The sequence below is a fragment of the Schistocerca nitens genome, chromosome 5 (assembly GCF_023898315.1).
Source record: "Schistocerca nitens isolate TAMUIC-IGC-003100 chromosome 5, iqSchNite1.1, whole genome shotgun sequence".
Lineage (NCBI taxonomy): Eukaryota > Metazoa > Arthropoda > Insecta > Orthoptera > Acrididae > Schistocerca > Schistocerca nitens.
Genome location: NC_064618.1, coordinates 372,979,117 through 372,994,195, shown reverse-complemented (window position 1 = coordinate 372,994,195; position 15,079 = coordinate 372,979,117). Strand labels below are relative to the sequence as shown.

General features: G+C 41.9%; 1 protein-coding gene across 2 annotated transcripts in view; it reads left to right on the top strand.

The window, feature by feature from the left end:
* LOC126260904 (importin-7) overlaps window positions 1-15,079 on the top strand; it is a 194,762-nt gene that overhangs the window by 170,795 nt on the left and 8,888 nt on the right. For both annotated transcript variants that reach the window (XM_049958362.1, XM_049958360.1), the window contains exon 22: window positions 12,387-12,530. In XM_049958362.1, the coding sequence (XP_049814319.1) occupies window positions 12,387-12,530 (144 nt within the window). The remainder of the gene's footprint in view (window positions 1-12,386; window positions 12,531-15,079) is intronic.

Below are 15,079 nucleotides of genomic sequence, written 5' to 3'. Positions count from 1 at the left end.
CTCCTCTGTGGCCAGACGGTGGGACTTGGGAGGTGTGGGAGACTGGAAAGATAAGGCATGGGGGATTTGTTGTTGTACGAGGTTGGGAGGATAATAAAGGTCTGTGAAGGCTTCAATGCTTTATTTGCGACAGTCTTTTTGTTGTGCCTATCTGCAGCTCATCATCTTCGCTATATGGTGAGTAGCACCTTTACTTTTCATAATGTAATAGTTACATATTTTTGTGTAATATTTGGTTGCATGTCGAACATTGGAAACTTCAGGTTGGAACATCAACCATATTGGGAAAAGGATAGATTGCTACTCACCGTAAAGATGTCGCGTCAAGTTGCAGACAGGCAGAATGAAAAGACTGTTAAACATTGCAGCTTTTGGCCAAAGCCTTCTTCAGCAAAGGAAACACTTGTTCACACAACCAAGCACACCTCATGCAAACATGACCGCTACCAACAGCAGCTCCGACAATGAAACGAGTGTCACGTGAGTAGCAGTCTGGTGTTGGGTGGCGAAGGGATAGCAGTGTAAGGGTGGAGGGAGAGAAGAGAGCTGTCCTGATAAGACTGACAGGCACAGCGTTGGGAGGTATAGTGTGGGGGAAAGAATAGTGGGTGGAAAAGGAGAGGAACAGGGAAGGGGAAAGAATGGTAGAGTATGTTGGCAGAGGGTGGCAAACAATAGGGGCGGGGGACATGAAAATAAAGGAGGTGGTAGGACAGAGGGGCCATAAACTGTTGGGTGGAGAGTGTGTCGACAGTACATTACTGTAGGTTGAGACTGGAATAATTTTGGGAACGGAGAATGTGTTGCAAGGGTGACTCCTATCTGCGCAGTTTAGAAATGCTGGCGATGGCGTGGAGGATCCAGATGGCCCAGGTTGAGAAGCAGCTATTGAATTGAGCATGTTACGTTCAGCCACACGTTGTATCACAGGGTGGTCTTCTTTGCTCTTGGTCACAGTTTGTTGGTGGCCATTCATCCTGGTGGACAGCTGTGGTCCATGTTGGTATGACTACCAACCAGCTGTCCACCAGGATGAATGGCCAGTGCCTAGCTGTGGCTAAGAGGAACGTAAACCACCGTGTGGCACAACATGTAGCTGAACATAAAATGCCTGATTTCAATGACTGCTTCACACCCTGAGACATCTGAATCCTCCCCACCTCCACCAGCTTTTCTAAAATGAGCAGATGGGCGTTATCATGAAAACACATTCCGCACTCCTGAAACCATCCTGGCCACAAACTATGGTAACATACTTCTGTTTCGACCCCCTCTGTCCTGTCACCTCCTCACAGTTTGCCACCCCTCACCCTTATTGTGGGCTGCTCTCTGCCGGCATGCATACTGGTCTTTTCCCCTTCTCTGCTCCTGTCTTTTACACTCCACGTTTTTCCTCCTCTCCCTCCCAAACAGCATTGCCATGGTGTACCTGTCAACCCTGTCCTGCCATCTTTAGTCCCTGTATGCTTCACCAAGCAGCGCCAGCTCCTCATCCCCACCTTGCTACGCCTCCCCCTTCTCGCCCTGCTCTGGGTTGCTATGCATGTGACAGCCACTTTCCGGTTGGAACTGCCGGTGGTTGCAGTCATGTGCGAATGAAGTGTGCTTGCTGTGTGTGTGTGTGTGTGTGTGTGTGTGTGTGTGTGTGTGTGTGTGTGTGTCTTTGCTTAGAAGAAGGCTTTGGCCAAAAGCTATAATGTGTAAAGGTCTTTTCGTTGTGTCTGTCTGCAACGCAATGGTTCATCTTTACGATGACTAGCAATCTGTCTTTTTCCTAGTATTGTTGTTAGTTGCAAATCCTGAGGCATTTATATTTTGTTGACGCTGCTAATACGATGAAAATGTGATAGTGTCTGACAAGGAATAACTAAATACTAAATAAATTCAATTAGTGGCTGAGAGAGTTTGTTTTGATATGTGAGGCTCCGTTACTGTTCCATGACATTGTAGACGTTGTCTTCAGTGATCTATGTATTGGTTATCCAGCAGTAGCTTGACGTTTGTTGTATGACGTGTTTTCTGTCAGGTGACTGCATTAATGTCTTAACTCTTGTTTAGAGTTTTGCAGAGCACTTATTGAACCACATTATAAAAGTTTAGAGCACAGATAAATATGTAAGTTCCTGCAACTTGGATTCAAAGCATTCACAAACTTGTTGTGCACAGCATTTGCTTGGTGACTGGAATTCCTGAGCTGGGGACTAGTAATCGCTGCCAGACCTCTGACACTGTAAACTATGTGCGTGCTTCAGTGACCACTGTATTGCACAGTGGAGGAACGTTGTGTGTCATAGGGAGAGGGTATTTCAGCTTGACTACACAGATCAAGGCGTGCTACATGCTAATGCGATGCATGGCTGTTGAGGTGGAACAGCCATTAGCTGGTAACATCTGGGGAACATGTCACACATCAGTTGCGTAAGGCGTACCTAGGCATGCGGGGCTCTGTCTAGGTGGAGTTTCATTTCCCCAGCTGCTCATGGGACCGAGATGGAACCTTTAAAATTCTCTCTTTCTCCTTCCAGCAAATGGATGGGCTGCTGCCGCTGGTAGATACCAACACCCAATTAAACAAGAGGGCTCATGTAGCCAGTCCTCCAGACTCCAGAATATTTCAGAATTCTGGTACCTATAGTAACGGAATGCGTACTGCTAGTTAGAATGTGTTTTTATTAGTTAAGGAAAGGGGGAAGCTTTGAAAAAAGTCTCACCTTCTACATTTAAAAGGGTTTCTAAATAATTGCAGGTACATTAAAATCTGTTAAGCAATTGCGAAATGGGACTCTGTTGGTTGGAACCTCAAGTTCCCGACATTTGACAAACCTATTGAAAGCCAAAAGCCTCGGGGAATATGCCGTTCAAACTGAACTCCACACCATGCTGAAAAACAGCAAAGGTGTTGGAAGTGCACGGAGCTAGTGGACACCTCCAAAGCAGACCTGATAGTTGAGTGGGCTCAACATGGCATTGTGGTCTGATCAAATCTGACTTGTCTGTCCTCACTTTTAAAGAATTCCCATAGCATGTTAAGGTAGGTTTTCTTCACTTAAATGTATGGTCTTATGTCCCCAACCCAATCCTCTGTTTAAATGCCAACACTTTGGAGACACCAGTCTAGGATGCAAAAAAGAAGACACTTGAGGCAAATGTGGCAAGGCTGTCCATGAAGGGGTCAGATGTTAATCTCCTCTAAAGTGTGTCAGTTGCTCTGGGGATCACCCTCTCTGGAGTCGAGAAAGAAGATACAGGAGACGAAAACAATAAAACACATCCCATATAGTGAGGCTAAAAAGATCTATAAGGCTCTGCAGCCCCCCCCCCCCCCCCCACACACACACACACACACATTAAGGAAACCGATGCTGTTACACAGACAGTGGTCGCTAGAGTCAGCAGTAATACCCGCATTTGTCAATATACGTGTGATGCTTTAGTTACTTCAAAGCTCTTATCTCCTTCCAGAACATCAGCCGAGGCTGTAGTAGCCTCCATTGTGGAACTCCCTGTTCCTCCAAAGGTTTAGTCTGGTCCACCATCAAGTGCTGCCCCTGTCACCTATGTGGTTGTGGCTCTTAAGCCTCCCCAGGTGAAAACAAATCAGCTGCTGGTGGAGATAGGAAGTAAGCAGCGTGACAGTGTTGATATCACTCCCCGAAACATCTCTCATGATTGGTCTGTGGAGCTTAATGATGATGACCTAGGGCACTCACCTCAAGACTGTGCATCTTCAGAAAGACAGGGTGAAAGTGCAGCCCCCTTCATAAATGGCTCCCATAGTACAGTGGTACATTAATGGGTTCCACACACATGTGGAAGAACAGAAACTCCTAGCACAGAAATGCCTCTGTGCTTGTGCCCAACATGTATTGTGTGATTTGACCCCTACTTGGCCCCGGGGGTCAGGTTTTGGAGGCCTTCATGACCTCTCACAAGTTGTGCATCCTCAACACAGGCACACTTGCCCATTTCCACTCTTTTCTGTGCAGCTATTGAGTGATTATCAGCCATCAACCTGCCTTTCTGCTCACCAGCCCTTGCACACACTGTTCGGTGGAAAGACATTGATGACTTTCATTCCAGTGACTGCATTCCCCTACTGAATAGAGCTCTCCCTGAAAAGATGTAGCCATGATGGACGATCAACAGAATCAACAAGACACTTCAGCCAGCTGTGTTCGACTGCTGCAACAGTATCCAGGTTTGGGTGGATCACATCATACAGTTATCCACCGTGTCACTGACATCTCCATCTCAAAGTCCTCTGGTTGTCTTAAGAGGTGACCTGCCCCTTGGCGTCTCTGCAACAGTTTTAAGTGCCTCCCAACAGTGGGAAACCTCGCAGCCTTTTGATTAGACTCATCACATCATAGGAGAGAGAGCAAGAAAAGTTATGGCAAGCATTCTTGGACTCCATCAACCGTTCCACTTGTTCTACAATAGTATGGGAAGCCATCAGGAGGAGTTCTGGTAAAGGCAGTTGGTTACCTATTGCAGCATCGTTGAAACAGGTGACTCCAAAGAATGCTCAGAGACATGGCTCAGATGACGGCAGAGCATTTTGCAATGACTACTGCCAATGCTAGCCACGATCTGGTGTTCCGCTGCTACTGTGCTATTGTAGAGAGGGGCTAGGTGGACTTAAGGTCCAACAATTCTGTGTCTTATAACTGCCCATTCTCCATGTGGGAGCTGTATTCGGTGCTGTCTCACACTCTTGACATGGTGTCCAGTTGCTACCAAATATGCTACAACTTGCTGCAGCACTTGCAAACGGTATCCAAGGAAATCCTCTTACAAGGTCTTAATTCGATATGGCTGACAGGCCAATTCTCTGATTTGTGGTGGATGGCAATTTTATCCCCCCTCCCTCCCCTCTCAATCCAGTAAAGGATTGAATGTGTCATAGTAGTTATCAAAACATCATCTTAATGAGCTGTTTAGGAAAGATCCCAGAGCACAAGTTTGACCATCATTTGGTTTGGATATTAGAGACCAGGTGGCTCCTTAGACACTCTCAGTGTGGATTCAGGAGATTCGACAACCTGACCCCGTTAGAGGCAAAAATTAAACAGACTTTCCTACATATCAAGCATTGAGTAGGGATAATTTTTTACTTCACTGAGGCGTACAACTCTGCTTGAAGGCACAATATTCTCAGTCAGCTACACCATTGGGGTTTTCGTCAACATCTCCCCATGTTCATTGGGTCCTTCCTCTCAAGACGCATTATTCGGTACAAAGTCGGTGATTTGCTGTTGGATAGTTTTGTGCAGAAGAATGGTGATCCCCAGATCAGCATTTTAAGCATTACTCTCATTGCCATAGCTATAGACATTAACAGTATCATGTCCACAGTAACACTCCTTTTTTGTGGACAATTTTACAGTCTTCTGCTCTTCCACCAATATTTCAACAGTGAGTTGTCAGCTGGAATTTAAAATGGAGAGGTTGTAGGTTAATTCATCCGACTTGTGTATCTCGGACACCTCTCTTTTTTTAAAGACCCTTAAGTTTCTGGGCTGTACTTTTGTCTCAAAATTGTCATGGTTACACACTTAAAGTGCCTGAAGGCAAAGACCCTGAATGTACTGAACATATTGAAGTGTGTTAGCCACAGGTCGTGGGGAACGGACAGGGCATATATGCTTATAGGGCCCTTTGTGCGATTGCAGCTGGGGGTCAGAGAGGCCTCCTTATCTGAAGATAACTGATTCTGTATGCAATGAGGACATCGGGCAACAGGTGTTTACAGGACCAGCCCCATTCGGAAGGACGACGGTTCAATCCCGCGCCCGGCCATCCTGATTTAGGTTTTCCGTGATTTCCCTAAATCTTTCCAGGCAAATGCCGGGATGGTTCCTCTGAAAGGGCACGGCCGGCTTCCTTCCCCATCCTTCCCTAATCCGATGAGACCGATGACCACGCTGTCTGGTCTCCTTCCCCAAACCAACCAACCAACCAGGACCAGCCCCCAGTCCATGCGCGGAGGCTGGTGAACCCCAATCCACCACTTACCATCCAGCGGCAGCTTCTCATTGTGTGTCAGGTTGTGCATTCCTCGCTACTCCCAATTCACCAGCATACCATACTGTTGCTTGTCGAGCTATGGAACGCCTCTTTACCAATTATTCATGGGCAACGAGGCAGTGTGTGTTAGAGTGGCATGGAGCAAGGGCAGGCTGAAATCTGAGGTTTTAACTGAGTGCCACCCTGATTATTGTAGATGCCCAGAATAATTTTAGATTTTGTGCAGTGCAGGTGAATCTGCACACCTGCTCCTGTTTTTAGTATATTTTCCAACATTTTAAATGAGCACCAAAACTATGTAGTTCTACCCATGGATCAGGGAGACTCCATTGGTTCTCTGTTGTTTTCCCGGCTCTTGTCCTCAATTTTCAGTTGCCTCCAGAGTTCACTGTATTAGATGCCAAATTATCCACAATATCGAGGGCGATGTAGCAGGTAAGATGAACAATGCTTGCAAAATTCCTCATCTGTTCCGACTTCCTGATCAGGGTGTGATTCTTCTGGAATTCTCAGGGAATTACATTTTACCTGGAAAAAAATCAGGGAAATCTCTGGGAATTTTGTAAAATCTCAGGGAATTTTGCATTTTTCTCCTTGCACTGAAATTTAATTTTATTGTTTTATAAATCACAAATTTTTAAATACTTAATTTTCTAGAAAGACTACTTGACTGTGGAATGCATTTGGTACGTAGGAGACACGGTACTGGCAGAAGAAAAGTTGTGAGGACAGGGCGTGACTCGTGCTTTGATAGCTCAGTTGATAGAGCCCTTGCCCATGAAAGGCAAAGGTCCTGAGTTCGAATCCCCGTCTGGCGCACAGTTTTAATCTGCCAGGAAGTTTCATGTAGAAAAGTAGTTTAACAGTTGTAGATTTTGGTACAATAAATATTTTTTCTGTATCTGTAAATGTTTTTTTTTTTTTATATACAACCAAATGGAAATTACTTTGTGGGCATACCTCATACTTATGGACCAGAGAGCAGCTGCAGATATGCCGACAGACGTGTCCTCTATATTAAGTAACATTCAAACTTATGTAGTGAGAGTTTAAAGGTTTTGTGATACGTCCAACTTGTTTCCTAAAATTTTAGGCAGATGTTCTTAATGTGTTAGCATAGTGACTGGCTTCCCTAGGTTTTGTGTAAGCGGTCAGCCAGTCACATTCGGCTGTGCCTATATTCTAGGTTCTCTGTTGTTATACTTCTGTATTAGTCCCAGCTTACAGCACCTTTCAACCTCTCTCCATTGCCTTGAAGCATGAGAATAGTGATTGTGTGGATCAACCCAAGTGAATTGAGAGTGAGTGAATGAGCATCATTTTATAGGTTTCCTCCTTACTGTGTGATGACAATTGTCATTTCGTGCACATTCATTTCTTTTAATATTTGTAGGATTGCTGATAACCTCACCATCGAGTGCCCATAACGACGCACATGCGCACTGACATCTGTCTGAGCTGCAGTTGCTCCCACACCCACACACGATCTATAAGGATGTTAATAGCTGCTTTGTTTTATTTTACATGTCTAGTTCTGAAGGATTAAATTGAGGAGCAAATCTCCATGGTCATGGAACAAAATTTACAAGTTTTACGCAGATAAGCTGCGGAGTATATACTAGCACATTCAACAGTGTAACAAAGGAATTTGCTATTTTTTTCCAGTGACTCTTAGCAGTTACCCTTGCATTTCAGGTCTAAACGGAGGAAGGCTTGCTCCTTCTATTCTGAGAGGCCAGTGTCAAAATTCCTAGACTCGTCATAATCAAATGCAAATAAACTATATAGTTTGTTTTTTTGTGTTGGACTATCATTTATTCCTGATACTGTTCCAATGGTAAATATAGCAGCATTCAGTTTTTGAACAAGACCCTGAATATAGGCTTTCCATGACAGCTTATTCTCTATCTGAACACACAGGTATTTGGATTGTTCAGACTTAACTAATCCCATGCCCAGTTTTGAAATCAATATTTCAATTTTAGTTGAACTGTGTGCAATAAACTGTGAAAACTGACTCTGGCTGTGTGTTAGCATCAGTTTATTTTCTACAAGTCACAAATTTATGTCTTGAATTGCACTGTTCGATACATTGCCTATGTAAACATTTGTGGTCTCAACACTGAGTCCTGAGGCACCGTCACATACCCATACCCCAATCATACTCTGTATCATGCTGGTTCTCATTACTGTGTGGAATGACCTTTAGTTGTCTGTTCCTGAAGTATGAGACAAACCAATTGTGAGCTGCTGTTCTTACTCCATAATGGTCCAACTTCTGCAGTGTTTTGTGACCAAAACAATCAAATGCCTTACTTAAATCAAAGAACACACCTTGTGTTTGCTCCTTTTTGTTTAATCCATCCAGCATCTCCCAGAGAAAAGAGAATATAGCAGCTTCAGCTGTTAAACCACTTCCAAAAAGAAGCTGAATGTTTGACAGCAAATTATGCGAACTAAAATGATAAATTACCCTCACCATTTCCATAGAAATAAATCTAAAATTATCTACATCATCCTTTTCTCCTTTTTTGTAAAGTGGTTTCACTGTTGAATACTTACATAGTTAAGGAAACTCACCCTTCTGTAAGCAAAAATTACAAATTTGATTAATTATTGGGCTAAGAGGCAGCACTGTGCTTTAGTATTGTGCTAGATAGCCCATCGCATCCATGAGAGCCCTCAGTCTTCGCCAATTTAATTATTTTTCCCTTTTCACCATCACGGTAGTGCGTTTCGGATAGCAGCCTTGGAAAGTCATTTTCTAGGAGTTATATGGTTCTCTGTAGAAATTAAGTTTTTATCTAATTCATCTTGATGGTAATGTTAATTGTGATAGTGATGGTTCCAGCTGATAGCTGAAGGTGCCCCTTAGGATCCATGCCCTGTAGTTTTGCCTATTTCACTGTATACATACATACATACATACAGAATTACTAGACAGTGAATGTTAACTTCCTGTTTTTTACAGAGGCCGGTATAATTTATTTGTATGGATTCGAGCATGCTGAAGTTGAAAATGATAATTAAATTCTAGATAATCTCAGGCTTGGAAGTTACTGAAACTTTTATGCTCTTCACATAGTTTAACAAGTGTAGCAGTGCTGAATACATTTGACAGTGGTTTTGGGATAAATCAAATGCAGTGATCGGGAGATATGAGTCTTTACTTTTAAAATGGCTCTAGTTTTTTAGACACTGGGTATTGATGTTTATATTTTTATTGAAATACTGATGCACATATTTTTCATTTGCTATTCAAAATTTTTAATAATGACAAGAATATGTAGACTGATTTATACAATTTAAGGAGTGTTGAATCCATATATTACATCATTTTTGTCACATAGGCCTTAGTTTTTTATATACATTTTAGACTGTTACAGAAATATGAACAGTGCAGAATCATGAAGTGTAACCTGATCACAAACATTTGGAAAAGTAAATCAAAGTGCTTTAGACGAAGTACATTAAAAAGCACAGTAGTTTATTTCAATTTAAGATTAACTATTAACAGCTACCTAGTGTACAGCACACACTTTCTCTTCACATGGTGCTTACAGGGAAGTTGCGAATCTTTCTACAAAGTCCAGCAGAAGTCTGCAAACATTGAAGCATTGAATCTTCCTTTGTATCAATGTTCCATTACAGAGATTTTTTGGTGAAACCTCTCACCGCGATCATCACTAAATGCCCCACAATCTGCCTGAAAAATGTTGATATGTGAATGAAGTTCATTTTGAGTGACATTTTGCATTTCAGTTTATCATAGGCATAGATGGTGATTCACAAGTTCAACTTAATTTTCAGCCCTTCTATTGCTCACCAATAATGTTGTAACTTTCTGAAGGCATTGCCACACGTTCAGCTCATCAGGACTGAGAATACACTGAAACTGCTTGTCTCCAGGGACCTTATACATATTTATGGACCAATTAATAACCCCAGCTTGATGTTTTAAGTGCCCAATCCAGCAAATTTTCCATGAAAGTATTAAAATGCTTGCAAGTTGCTTGTATTCACCGATTTGCAGATGGCTTTATCAATCCAAGCTTCTCATATATTGGTGATAACAGTATTGAACTGAGATTTACAAGTGGCTCCCATGAAGCTACTGGAGGATCTGATGCTGGAAGACCCACTCCATGAGGCACTGGTTGCATCACACTTAGTACATTAGGGTATTGTATGGTGCTCTTCTTTTTCCTGTTGAATCTTTTGAGCAGAGGCACCAAGCAGACGTAGCAATCTATAACAAGCATACACTGCATAACAACAACAACAACAACAACAACAACATAGATCCTAGTAATTGCTTAAAGTTACGACCACTAGTCTCAGTGCATGCATGGCAAAGGGACATGAAATTCTGCCACACGCGAGAATCTCTGGTGTCTGTTGTAGCGGGAGACAGGCAGCTTGGAACCTAACAGGTAGGTCCTCATCCATTTCTGTGGGGTTTCGTATGCCAACATCGTAACGTAATCCCAGAGAATGAATTGTGAGATCCAGTGATTGCGCTGGCCATGGGACAGGACCTCACCTTCCAATCTAGTCATGACAGTACGTAGGTGTTGATCAGGTACCTGCAGACATTAAAATCAGAGTGGGCTGGTGCACTATCATGTTGAAACCACATCTTCCACAGACAACAGTTTCCAAGAATTATGGAAGCACATCTCGCAGAAACACTAGGTAATGTGGACCAGACAAACTGGGAGGCAGCAAATAAGGTGGCGTATTTGATGATCTTGGAAAACACGTCTCTACTGCACACGGTGTGCAATACCTGCTCCACTAGTACTCTCTCCACTGCATCCTTCAAAGTGTGTGGTTCACAGGTAAGTTGACAGGTGCTTATTGCACACGTCTAACATCGTCTTCTCAAAATCTGGTGTTTGGAATGGCTCTGACGGGAACCTTGGCCTGCTCTCTGTGGTGTGAATGACCCCGTCTCTTGTAAGTTAGTATCCACAGTGATAAACCTCTTCCAATTAGGATAACGCCTGTTGGGAAAGTGTCCTCTGTACATTTGTGCTGCTTCACGACCACTATATCCTGCACCAGTGTGATGCATAACACACATGCTATGAGAAGGTTGGGTACAGTATGTCTGTTTGGTGGTCAGGGTGTATACTGTTCATCACCTACTGCCTTTTCCAGTGTACAGCAGACACCCAGGATATTTTGAGAGAGTGCGGCAGAACTGGGTGCGTCATTGCAATACATGCTTTGAGACTGGTGGTCGTCGCTTTAAATGATTACTATGTGCTACATTGTTGTTATGCGGTGCGCATTATGTATGTCCCTAACACGATAAATGTGCATTTCCGACCATTGGCCCCCTATCTCAATATAATCTGTTGAGGACCCACTGTCACTGTTTAAATTTGACCCAAAAGTTTAGGCACACCCTGTTTGTAACAAATATTGTTGGGAGTTATTACCACATCTGTGGGACATAACTCCAGTTTTGATTCTGTGCAGTAAATCAGGAAGGCAAGCAATCTCAACTGTGTTAGCTACAAACAAAAACTGACATAATGTCATGCAGAGCACATATTCATCTGTCGATATACCTGAAGGTGTGGTAAAGGTCATCGCATCACATTACAGTGTATGTATCTTGTAGCTGCATAAAACACAGCATTCGTGTGTGTCTTCGGTGGCATTCCTGATATAACAGGAAAACGTGAGCTTAAAAAACAGAAATAAGGATGTAACAAACCTCACAGAGTACGAAAATAGAAGCTAAAGACCAAAAATTGTCATATTTCAATTCAGCGTATCAAAATCTATAAACATTGAGTGTATTTCTTTATGGAAATTTCATTGTTAAGCATTGTTATATGTAAGAAATTTGTTACAAATATTTGAAATTCAAAGATGCAAGGGGTACTGATATCATCAGTGATGATCTACTTTGTTCTACACAAACATGTCACTATCTCCCACCCCAGGCAGGAGAATTCAATTTTGCTGTAAACTGTACCAGAATAAAAGGAAAAAACTGGTTCATTGATTTTGATTAAGATAATTGTAGCACATTTGTTAATGTGTCTAGCATCGGTTCATTTTTATCTTGTTGTTTCCAAGTCAATGTGAACAGTTCACTGAGAGATTTCTCCCTCTGTTCCTCTCCCTCTCCCCCCCCCCCCTCTCCCTCTCCTAACATTGGTTAACAGAAATGCCAGTATGGTTATTTTGAAAAAGACACTGCTGTCTTCATCATCCAATTTGACCGTTTGCTCCATCTCTAAAGATGTTGTCATCAGGATGTTAAACCCTGGCCTTCCATTGTTGTTTCCCTTCGCCACTGTTTTGCACAGTTACTTTAAATTATATTCATAATGTTTCAGATATTCAAGCCAGTGATCCAACATGGTATCAAATTCTTACTACTGATTTGACAACTGAACAACAGAAGGCTCTCCAGGAAATCATGGTTCTAGCAGACCAGAGGAAGGCAGCAGCCGAGAGTAAGAGGATAGAGCAGAGTGGAGGTGAGGATTAAATACTTATTAAATATTATTTTTCCCTGAAAAAAATAATAAATTTAATATTAGTTCTAGGTAGCTAGAGGAAATCTACTTAATATCGTATTTCAAGTGATGTGTCGTGTGAAAGAACTAGGGTTGAAATTGAAGCACTACCCATTGTTGTTTGTTTTAATGTTACACTAGAGATTTTGTTTGAAAGATACCACCGATAGGAACATAGGTATGTGAAATTTTTATGCTTCTAATCACTGCAAAGCAATGTCGCAGTAGTAAATTTTACAGTTACCTGTACTGTTCACACCGATGAGAAATTAAAATTTCCAGATATCTGCTGTGCCAGAGAGAAAACAACCCTGTCACCATTGCGGATGGAATAGTTGATCATTTCACATGTCTAAGATGATGTCAGACTTTCTGCTGGCAGTTTGTGAGACTGTTGAGCAGAGGATGGGCAAGATGTAAGATTTCAGCCCATTATATAGTGGCCATATTGTTCGTGCTTGACACATGGGGCATTTAATCTTTCCATATGGGACCTTATTAGTGGTGATTATGAGTATCTTGGGTAACAAAAAGCACCCATCATCAGTCAATCACCATGTGCAAGAGTGTGTTGATGATGGGACACCAGAGATTGCTGCAAATTCTAACAGCAGATACACAGGCTAGTGGAGAAGATAGCATGCCATTTCCGTACTGTACCAGGGTGTCCACAGATCATGAAAGTCATGAAAAAGTATTGAAACTGAAGCAGGCGGTAATGAAAATAATGAAACGATAATAAAATTGAGTGGATGGTCATGAATTTTGTTTTATGTATCAGTCAGGTGCAGTTCTAGGAGGGAGTAGTGGAGCCTCTGCTGCTGCAGGTTTGCAACCTTGAGTGGCAGCGGTAGATCAAGAAATTTGGAGATGTGGCTTCATTGAGCTATATGTGGTGTATACACCTAATGGGAATGATGTATACCATATTTTAATTTAATTTAATTATTAAGTATTTTTTAAAGAAAGTAACATTTTACCATTTTTATTATTAGATTGCAATGCCAGACCAGAAGAAAATAATAATCTTCAGTTTATAAAACTGAACTGACATATAAAATCTTCTTCTTCTCTTTCTCCTTCCTCTTCATCGTTATCATTGTCCTCTCCATATGTAGGATGATCTTCACTGGCATAGAGAGCGCTACTTATGCCGCATTTCTGGAAAGATTTAACAATATCTTCTTCTTTCATTCTATAGCCTGTATCATATGAATACATTTTTTTTCCCTTACAAAAATAGCTACTAACAAAACTATTCTATTGTTACCAATAAGACAAATCGCTTTCAGTTCAAGTTCACTGGCAATGAGGCATCGTACGTTAGACAGTGTTCTGGGTTCGTGGTGGCGGGGTGGGAGGCAGACAGTGTTAGCAAGGTTGTTAATCCCTGCAACTCATAACCGTTGCATTGGTGCACTTTTGCCAGATAGGTTTCCTGCAGTAGCGAATATATGACCATTTTTAAGACTGGTGGGAATTTCAAATCACATACTGTACTTTTTTATATTTATTTAGAGTACAAGATGCTCCTGAATTTTGGGAACAATATTTTGAAGGAAAAAAAGTGTTTCATAGTCCTTAAAACAGGGTAAATTGTAGCTCTGCCTTTCACTGTGCTGCCATTTTGTATGTTGCTGGAGGAGTTTGTTTGAACAGCTGTTCATTTATTTGTGTCCACTCCCACTTCTGTTTAAATCCCTTTAATCCGCATCTTTTTTGGCAGGACATTTCCTTAAAGGTTTTTAATAATTAATATAAGACAGTTATAATTTTAATCTCTTTTAAAGTTGTTAAGGATGATCAGAGTGAAATTGATTTTACACTAGCCAAAATGTTTCCGATACTATATTAGTACTGTGTGCATACTATAATTTGGCATCTATTGGGGAGGGGGGTAGAGTGCACAGTGTTTTCTGGGGGGAAGAGGTGTAGAGTGTGAGGAGTGGGGGGATGAACATGCTCCGCCTACATTTACTGTAAGTACACAGTGCAGGTAACACACACTTGTGCTTTGAGCTTCTGTGAAAGCAGCAATGTGTGGTGCAGTAGATGTAATCGTCAGTTAAATATTTTTTAGTATTGAAATTGAGATCATTGTTTGCAGTGACATGTTAAATAATGAAAACAATGAAAATAGCACAAAAAATCATAGTGACAGTACAGTTCAGTGACAGAGCAGACTACTATTCTGTCAACACTGGTTAATAGTACACTGCACAGATGGCAACAAAGGTCGGCAAATCAGTGCGGCTGCTAGCAAGAACTATGCATGAAAGGATATCCTTATTTTCAAACATGAGTGCACAGGTGTTTGCAAAGTCTGTATCAAAAAATTGCTGAGAAGAGTCCTTTGAAATGAAAGACAGTCAGAAGTGGCTCATGTCTATCACCCCGAGTTATGCAGAGTTCCATTTTGAGAAATTTTCTAGTGACAATTGTGTTGGAAGAATTTGTGTCAAAAAAACATGAGAGTCCACCAACATCTGATGTAGTGTGGAGAGAATACT